This window comes from Hippoglossus hippoglossus, chromosome 1, assembly GCF_009819705.1.
Source record: "Hippoglossus hippoglossus isolate fHipHip1 chromosome 1, fHipHip1.pri, whole genome shotgun sequence".
Classification (NCBI taxonomy): domain Eukaryota; kingdom Metazoa; phylum Chordata; class Actinopteri; order Pleuronectiformes; family Pleuronectidae; genus Hippoglossus; species Hippoglossus hippoglossus.
The window spans coordinates 28,978,311-28,987,304 of NC_047151.1; the positions used below are offsets into that span (position 1 = coordinate 28,978,311).

At 45.9% G+C, this 8,994-nt stretch overlaps 1 protein-coding gene across 3 annotated transcripts in view; it reads left to right on the forward strand.

The window, feature by feature from the left end:
• The window catches only part of usp34 (ubiquitin specific peptidase 34), a 61,894-nt gene that overhangs the window by 7,924 nt on the left and 44,976 nt on the right, over positions 1–8,994 (forward strand). For all 3 annotated transcript variants that reach the window (XM_034588611.1, XM_034588620.1, XM_034588628.1), the window contains exons 4-14: positions 36–86; positions 2,126–2,275; positions 2,557–2,624; positions 4,842–5,034; positions 5,716–5,777; positions 6,309–6,390; positions 7,045–7,137; positions 7,261–7,386; positions 7,476–7,605; positions 8,175–8,305; positions 8,783–8,962. In XM_034588611.1, coding sequence (XP_034444502.1) covers positions 36–86; positions 2,126–2,275; positions 2,557–2,624; positions 4,842–5,034; positions 5,716–5,777; positions 6,309–6,390; positions 7,045–7,137; positions 7,261–7,386; positions 7,476–7,605; positions 8,175–8,305; positions 8,783–8,962 — 1,266 coding nt within the window. The remainder of the gene's footprint in view (positions 1–35; positions 87–2,125; positions 2,276–2,556; positions 2,625–4,841; positions 5,035–5,715; positions 5,778–6,308; positions 6,391–7,044; positions 7,138–7,260; positions 7,387–7,475; positions 7,606–8,174; positions 8,306–8,782; positions 8,963–8,994) is intronic.

The window sequence follows — 8,994 nt, forward strand, 5'->3', positions numbered from 1 at the left end:
TTTTCGTGTCTCCTTTAATTTCTTTTTTCTTTCAGGACATATCCGCTCACGAAAGCAACATCCTCGGCTCCTTCTGCGACATGAACGTAAGAAACCAGCTTTACCCTCAGTTTGTGTGTTTGCATAGCGCCGCTGCTTCTAGTTACATGTTTCTATTCTGTCACCTGCAGCAGGAAATAATCCCCCAGATAAAGACCAGCAATTTTATAGCAGCAAAAAAAGACGTCCGCGTTTGTTTCAGTGAATCTCCTGATAAATCAGTCGGGGGCAGATCCAGGGGCGAGGCCAGGGGGCGCTGAAGTGACCCTTTCTGTAAACAAGAAAAAGAGTCTCTTACGAACAGGATGTGGCCCCTGATATCGGAAAATGATAGATCCGCCACTGGCTGGGGGGTGGGGGGGGGGGTGAATATTAGATGTAGACCTGAGGCATGTCTGGATTGGCAGTAAGAAACCAGGACATCGGGGGGGGGTGAGCGTATGTGCCACACAAGCCGTTTTCAGACATATATTTATATATCAGATTTATATTTGAATCAGCAGCAAGTTGCACACAATCGTACAAATCAGTCCCCTAAACTTCCTGCCTCTGTTCTGCTCCGGTGTTTCACGAGCAGCCATTAATAAAACAGACTCTGAATCCACTGACGGAGACGTTGTTGTCGAGAGATCTCACTGTATCTCAGGTCCGACCTCAGAAACCTGACCCCAAGTCAGCGAGCGAGTATCCAAATATAAACTTTGTCTGATGTGACGTCTCTTCAATCGGCTCGGGTTAAGGTTCATCCTGTGCCCTGGACTCAGCTGACCTTTGTTTTCTATATTGTCTGCTTCACTTCTTTGGGACCATATCCTCCACCTCCACTCAGAGCCACGTGTCCACTTCCTTTAGCAACGTGACTCTTGCGTCCTTAGCACCTGGTTTACACAGAGGAACCTGCTCGTGGTGCGTCCCTGAGTTATGACTCAGAACAGCGTTGGATCTTTTTATTGTCCGTATGTTGGCTTTTTGAAATTGAGTGTAGTTCTCTGTTTACCTGAGTATTGTCCACATTTCCTGCCCTCTGGTGGTTTTGTCGACGCCCACATTATTATTATTATTACAGTTTGCTGAGCCTCGTATAAAAACGTCCATAGCAACAGGATTTCTTTGGTCCGTTGCAGCTCTCAATGTTCTGAGATGAAAACAAACGAAGGAAACTAATTGTGTTCAATGCGTTTTTGTGTTGCTCACGTGTGTTGTACTCGCTTGTGATGAGTTGGGTCTTTGTTCGCTGGTCACAGCCGTCAGAGAGAAACTGTAAAAGTCTTCTTCTTCAGGCTGTCGTCGTGAATCTGGTTTAGTTTCAGTGGCCGTTCCCTTGGAGAGAAGTAATGTGTCCACGGATAATCTGCAAGCTCGATAGTTTCTGGGTTCTCTCTGAGAGTAATTCATGAATCTTGATGATAAAAATCCAACATATTTAAAGGACTGATATTTTTATGAATGTGTGTACTTTCGATTTAATTTAAGTGACTGTTGGGCCTCGGTTGAGGTAAGAGAGGTACTGAGGGATATTCTAGTTTTAATATTCTCTTTATTTATTACACTTACTGGGTGTCTATTATCAACTGTTCTGCTGTAACACGACAAAGTATCGTAGCGCGTCTTTATCCTATTGTACTGACAATAAATAAAATAAAGAATAAATGATTGGCACTGATTTTATAGAAATTGAAATAGTTTTAATCACCTCAAAACTAAGGTCTGAATTTATGAAGTGCCCCTACACTTTACCCCGGATCGGATTTTGGTTATTTAAAGAGCATGTTAAAGTATTACGTACAAAGCTTTAAATAGATTTACGTAGGCTGACACATGCTATTTCCGTTATGCTTTTAAAAAGTCTGTTCCCAGTCCTACAGATATAAACAAGCTGCAATAAAACTGACAAGACAAACATGGGAATGTAGTAAATGTTAAAAACACTTGTTTACAATAACTAATGGTAAATGATGAATTAGAAACTCAGAAAGTGCCCCCCCCCCCCTTCTTGAAAGTATAAAAAAAGAATACAAATGGGTGTCTGCTAATGGATCAGTCTTAAAGTCGTGTGTCACATCTGGTGCTCTCCCTCACTGACCAGGACGTGGAGGTGCCGCTGCATCTGCTGCGTTACGTCTGTCTGTTCTGCGGGAAGCACGGCCTCTCCCTGATGAAGGAATGCTTCGAGTCGGGGACGCCGGAGAGCCTCCCCTTCCCCATCGCCCACGCCTTCATCACCATCGTCTCCAACGTGAGTCCACCAACCGGACTGTTCCGGGTTTCTATCTGAGTTCAGACTCGCAACAAGGAAGTGGATTCACATGAAGATGTATTACATTGTTGAGTGGGTTTGGAGGGAAACTGCATTAGATGCTTAAGTGGCTGTTAAACTGTTTACGGAGAAGTTTTCCTAATGTCTCCTCGTTGAAATAAAAGGGCGAGTTGAACGTAGTTTGAAAAACATCTGGTGCGGATTCTACGACTTTGATCTTTAAGATTTTACACAATGATCATTTTGGTTTCTGTCCACAGATTCGAATATGGTTGCACATTCCTGCGGTCATGCAGCACATCATACCGTTCCGCACCTACGTAATACGGTGAGTTCACACAAAGCAGATTTTTATCAGAGGCAGCAGCGGAGCCCCCATTCACCAAATATTCTCCATTTCTTTTTAATACAGCCACAGTAACGCCCCCCCCCCCCCCCCGTCCTGCAGAACATGAAATCCAGAGAATGTCCGCACAGACATCATCTGGAGGTTTTACGAGGCGGGTGTATGAAACCATGACATGTAGAACATCGGCTGTTTGAAAGTTAAACAGAGACTTAATGGCCCAAAAGGAAATGTTTGCGTAGACTTTGGGCCTGTACACACGTGGCTCGGCTGTTTCCACCTTTTTAACATGGAAAGTTATGGGAAGTGAAGATGCTGTGGGGGAAAAAGGGGAATAATCCTTCTGACCAACATCAGACAATGAGTCCTTCAAAGAGCAACAACGAGGGAGTGTTCCTGTGGTTTCACTGCCTGAGGCCTGTGTTTTATTTGACTGAGTAGCTGCCATTTTGTTTGACACCTTTCTCTCCTCGTCAGCAGAGGAGACGTAAAACTTCTGCACCGGAGCGAGGACTCGAAAACAGAACTAATGATCCCGAGGGTTTAATCTGTCACCTTCTCCAACGCCAATTATTCTATCTTGTCAGAAATCAACAGTCGTCTTTGTGTCACCTTTTTAAATTCTTTGGGAAACTGAATGTCAGGGTTGTCGTCTCCCGGCTGGACGAGATGGATTCAATGTTTTGCCGTCGTTTGAGGCGAGGAAGTCAGACGTGGTCGATTCTGTCTGAGCTCGTTCTCTCGCTCTCTCTCTCTCCCTCTCTCTCTCTCTCTCCTCTCTCTCTGTCTCTCTCTCTCTGTTTCTCTCTCTCTCTCTCTCTCTCTCTCCCCCTCTCTCTCTCTCTCTCTCTCTGTCTCCCTCTCTCACTCACCCTCTCTCTCTCTCTCTCTCTGTCTCCCTCTCTGTCTCTCTCTCTCTCTCTCTGTCTCTCTGTCTCTCTGTCTCTCTCTCTCTCTCTCTCTCTCTCTCTCTCTCTCTCTCTCTCTCTCTCTCTCTCTCTCTCTCTCTCTCTCTGTCTCCCTCTCTCCCTCTCCCTCTCTCTCTCTCTGTCTCCCTCTCTCTCTCTCTCTCTCTGTCTCTCTCTCTCCCTCCCTCTCTCTCTCTCTCTCTCTCTCTCTCTCCCTCCCTCTCCTCTCTCTCTCTCTCTCTCTCTCTCTCTCTCTCTCTCTCTCTGTCTCCCTCTCTCCCTCTCCCTCTCTCTCTCTCTGTCTCCCTCTCTCCCTCTCTCTCTCTCTCTCTCTCTCTCCCTCTCCCTCTCTCTCTCTCTCTCTCTCTCTCTCTCTCTCTCCCTCTCTCTCCCTCTCTCTCTCTGTCTCTCTCTCTCTCTCTCTCTCTCTCTCTCTCTCCCTCTCTCTCTCTCTCTCTCTCTCTCTCTCTCTGTCAGTGATTGCGCCTCACGCTTTCCTGCTCTCTCCCCCAAATACCAAAGTACCACACGTTGGTTGCTAGGAAGAGCTTCTGTCACCATGGCAACAGTTACCAGGCCTCCAGTCAACCTCTCCTCACATGACCCTCGTAGGAGGCAGGGTGCCGGCGGGGCTGGTCATGTGATGTAGACTAAGGGCGTGTACACACGCTGCTGCTCTGCTGTCTGACTGAGCTGAGGCTCGGCAAAGTGATGATTCTCATCAGGATAATTATTCATTATAAGAACTCAAACATCCATCAAGCTCCTTGTTGATGTTCTGTAAATCAGCACCGTTCAGTTTGTTAAACCTCAACGATTGAAACGTGTTAGGGTTTTGTTTTGTCTCCACCGGCTTCACCCAGTGGCCGATGGCATTATGCTTTCCGTCTGTCCGTCCCTCCGTCCGTCCGTCCGTCCCTCCGTCCGTCCGTCCGTCACATATCCTGTGAACACGACATCTCAGGAACACCTCGAGGGATTTTCTTCAAATTTGATACGAACGTTGACTTGGACTCAGAGATGAACTTATGTTGGTTGTTAAAGTTCAAAGGTCAAGGTTACATGACCTCACAAAACATGTTTTTAGCTTCTTAAACATGAAATCTCGAGTCTTATGGTAATTTCTTAAAATTATGATTTGTTGTCACTTGGAGTGAAAGATTACCTGAATCGATGTCAGTGGTCAAAGGTCAAAGTGACCTCATAGGAGTATGTAGACTGACGTTTGTCAAATGGGAACTCAGTCATTCCAATAAAATACAAGTTAACTCTGGCGCCGTCTCGTCTGCAGGTATCTGTGTAAGCTGTCGGACCAGGAGCTGCGGCAGAGCGCGGCTCGCAACATGGCCGACCTGATGTGGAGCACGGTGAAGGAGCCGCTGGACAGCGCGCTGTGCTTCGACAAGGAGAGCCTGGACCTTGCCTTCAAATACTTCATGTCCCCCACGCTCACCATGAGGCTGGCCGGACTCAGCCAAATCACTGTGAGTCACACTCGACTGAAGTCGCGTTCACCAGCTCAGCGTCGCTTCAGGCCGTGTGGTCGTTCACTGGACTCCTCACAGCCGCATGGAAACAACCTCCTGTTTCTGTTTCCAAACCATAAACACAGACGCAGCTTCACTTTGTTCTTCTGTTAACTTCCAGCTGCACTTTTCCTTTCTCTCAAACTCAGCAGTTTCTGGTGATGGAGAAAATATTAAAATAATTCAATTAAGCCATGAAAGAGTTGAAAGTATGTGTAACAAATACATTACACACATGTCGTAGTAAGTGTTAAATATGTAATACAGTGATGATATACATTTTCTCACATTCGTCACTAGGATTGATTTTTCTTTTTGTGACTTTAAAGGTTCAATAAGCAACTTTTCCACTTTGAAATGTGTGAACTCATCCAGACCTGTTTTAGATATTAACATTGTATTTAAGAACCTGGAGAAATCTGTAGTTTTAATCAAGGTACTGGTGCATTTCCTTTGGCTGCCTGTTGGTGGCGTCATATCCCCTTTGTGCACGTTGATAAACAGCAGTAGCTGTATTAAGACTGATGCTGTGTTTAATGAATGATCTTGAAAATCTGAGATGATTATTATGAATTCAGCCGAGGGCTCGTGATGTACTATCTATTCATGCATCGTGTGTTTGTGTGTTTGTTTTCTCAGAATCAGCTCCACACATTCAATGACGTCTGCAACAACGAGTCCCTGGTGTCTGACACAGAAACGTAAGTTTGCTGAAAGGGATCACGAACATGTATCTATGCTGAAGAGTAATGGAGTAATTTACCGCCCACCTTTGACTTTTCATATGCAAATGTCCTGAAGTAGACACGTCACAAACTGTCGACTCTACGTTACCGTTAGTCCTGCGAGGTCCAAGGCAGTTTGAAACACTGGCTAATGTAGAGATTTCTTTGTAAATGTGTTAATAACTGTAATATTAAAACAAACTAATGTATTTAGTTAAAGAACAGCACCTTTAAATGCAGCATCACAACAAAACGATGTTAAAATACACAGACAACATGTGGAGGTAAATAAAACGAGGATTAATTAAAGGCTTTTATTTAAAGATGTTTGATTTAAAAGACGACACTGATTCTGAGATTGTCCAGTTTCCCACCTGTTGCATTATAAATGACTGGATGTGATACGACTTCACAGGAAGTAGAAGACACGTCTCTGTGCATCCCACACGACGCTGTGTGTTCTGTGTTAACCTGAGAACTCACTGTGATTCTGCTTCATGCTTCCAGTTCCATAGCAAAGGAACTCGCCGATTGGTTGATTCACAACAATGTGGTGGAGCACATATTTGGACCCAATTTGCACATTGAGGTGAGACCTGTGATGTGATGTATATGTAAATGTCTTGATGATGTGTTCTTACTTTATATTTTCAAACCTGCAGAGACCTGTTGTTTTAATCAAGGTAACATTTCATCCCTGTTGCTGGCGTCACGTCCTCCAGAAGAGTCAGAAGTGACTTTTTATCCAGTTTGAAGTCACATTTTAGATCTCGTGGTTTTTTACTCTATATTTGAAGCAGATGAAGGATTTTAGTTGTCGGAACGTGTGGATCTGAAGTTTTCAGAGAAACAAGCTGAGCAAACGTTAGCGGCAGCTCGACTCGGCTCTGGAGTCCTAACCAGGAGAAGACTACAACTCCCATCATCCCTCACTGCGTCACCATGTCAGCGAACTCAAATGAGACCCCTAGTGGCAGGAAATGACATTGTCTATTTAAGAAAATGTGAATACTCCTATTCGGGTCTTTGGAAATCAATCAAAACAGTTTGGAATGGATAAAAGAAATAGTGCCCGCGGGATATCTCATTATTGTGAGATTTACCGCTACGGCACAACCTCACAATAATCTGTCTATTGTTATTGTTCTGCTAGAGAGCCCCCTAGTGGCACAAACGTCTTCCGTTCTGTCACTGTTCATGTCCCCCCAGTGCAGCCAACCTGAAGAGAGTGTGTGTGTTTCAGATCATTAAACAGTGCCAAGTGATCCTGAATTTCTTGGCTGCAGAGGGTCGACTCAGCACCCAGCATGTGGACTGTATCTGGGCTGCAGCACAGGTGAGACGCTTCACACTGGACACGGCTTCACTCCTGTTCATTTCTGTCCCGGTTTTTAAAGAAGCACATTTTCCTTCTCTCCAAATGTAAGATTCATAAATTGTGTGTGTTTTGTGTTTTTAGCTGAAACACTGCAGCCGCTACATCCACGACCTTTTCCCTTCACTCATTAAAAACCTGGACCCAGTGCCCCTCCGCCACGTCCTCAACCTGGTGTCCGGCCTGCACCCCAGCGCCCACACAGAGCAGGTAAAACAAAACAAAATGGACGAACCCCAGACTCCGTGTGAACGCCAGCGCGCCGTGATCATCACTCACGAGCTTCCCTCTCTCCTCAGACGTTGTACCTGGCCTCCATGCTGATCAAGGCCCTGTGGAACAACGCGCTGGCAGCAAAGGCCCAGCTCTCCAAACAAAGCTCCTTTGCCTCCCTGCTCAACACCAACATCCCCATGGGCAACAAGAAAGGTCTGGATTCATTTCACTGTGACGCCGGCTGTTGAAAGAAGTTTTCTGAGGCGAAGAAGCTTTGTCAAACCTGAGAAAACTTCCATTTGATCTGGTACAAATGGTTGGATTTTGGTGGTGAAAGGTCAAGATCACTGTGAGCTCATTAATCTGATATCTTCACACTGCCTCAAAGGAGTTTCTTAAATTTCTTCAAAATCGTGAACTTGGTTTCAAAGATGAACAGATACGATTTTGGTGGTCAAAGGTCACGTGACCTTAAACACATGTTTTGGGCCATAACCCCAAAATCCATGAGCTGATTATAACAGAATACAAATGTCTGCACATAAAATGAATCTGTAAATAAAGAGGGACATGTCTCAGGAGGTAGAGCGGGTTAGCCACTTTCCTGTAGGTCGCCAGTTGGATCCGTGTCTCCTCAGTCTGCATGTCAAAGCCCACATTGCTCCTGATGGTTGTGTGCGAATGATGTGTGATACAGTGATGTTGCACTGTGTGTGTGTGTGTGTGTGTGTGTGTGTGTGTTACCTGTATGTTAGTTATTGTAGTTTCCTGTCTGTTCTCAGGTTCACCGGCTGCCAGTCCAGACAGCAGCGACAACAGTGACACGCAGCACAGCGGAGGCAGCGACATGGAGATGGACGACCAGATGATGACCGGCAGCAAGAGGAGCCAGCAGAGGCTGTCTGACACAGAGGTACCACACACACACACACACACACACACACACACACACACACACACACACACACACACACACACACACACACACACACACACACACACACACAGCTGAAGGAGTGATTAAGATGACAAGTGGCAGAAGGAAGATGCTTCTATATGTCTGTCCACCTCAATCTCCTGCTGCTTCATATGTGAAACACAAACTCCCCAACATGTCTGATTTCACGTCCGAAAACAGCTTTACACACTTTGATAATGAATCAGCTCCTCAGCTTATTGTGTTTGCAGAGGAAGACTCTGGTCCTGATTCACCTTCTTTACATTCCTGGCTTTTCTTTACATGGTGTCTACGCTACCGAGCAACATGTAACATGCTGTGTTCCCCTAGTTTCTACACGAGACAATTCAAATGCTTATGTCAACCTAACCTCTGACTGCCACACAGAAGCTGTTAGAGTTTATAATGTCCCCTGTGTCTCTGTGGTTTCAGGAGTCGATGCAGGGCAGCTCAGATGAGACGGCCAACAGCGTGGAGGAAGGCAGCAGCGGGCCGGGCAGCAGCAGCGGCCGCAGTGAGGCCTCCAGCAACGAAGCCGCCTCCAGCAGAGCCAGCCAGTCAGCAGGGAGCCCCGGCAGCGAGATGCACTCTGACGACATGGCAGACAGTGAGGCCTTAAAGGAGGAGGAGGAGGACGACGAAGA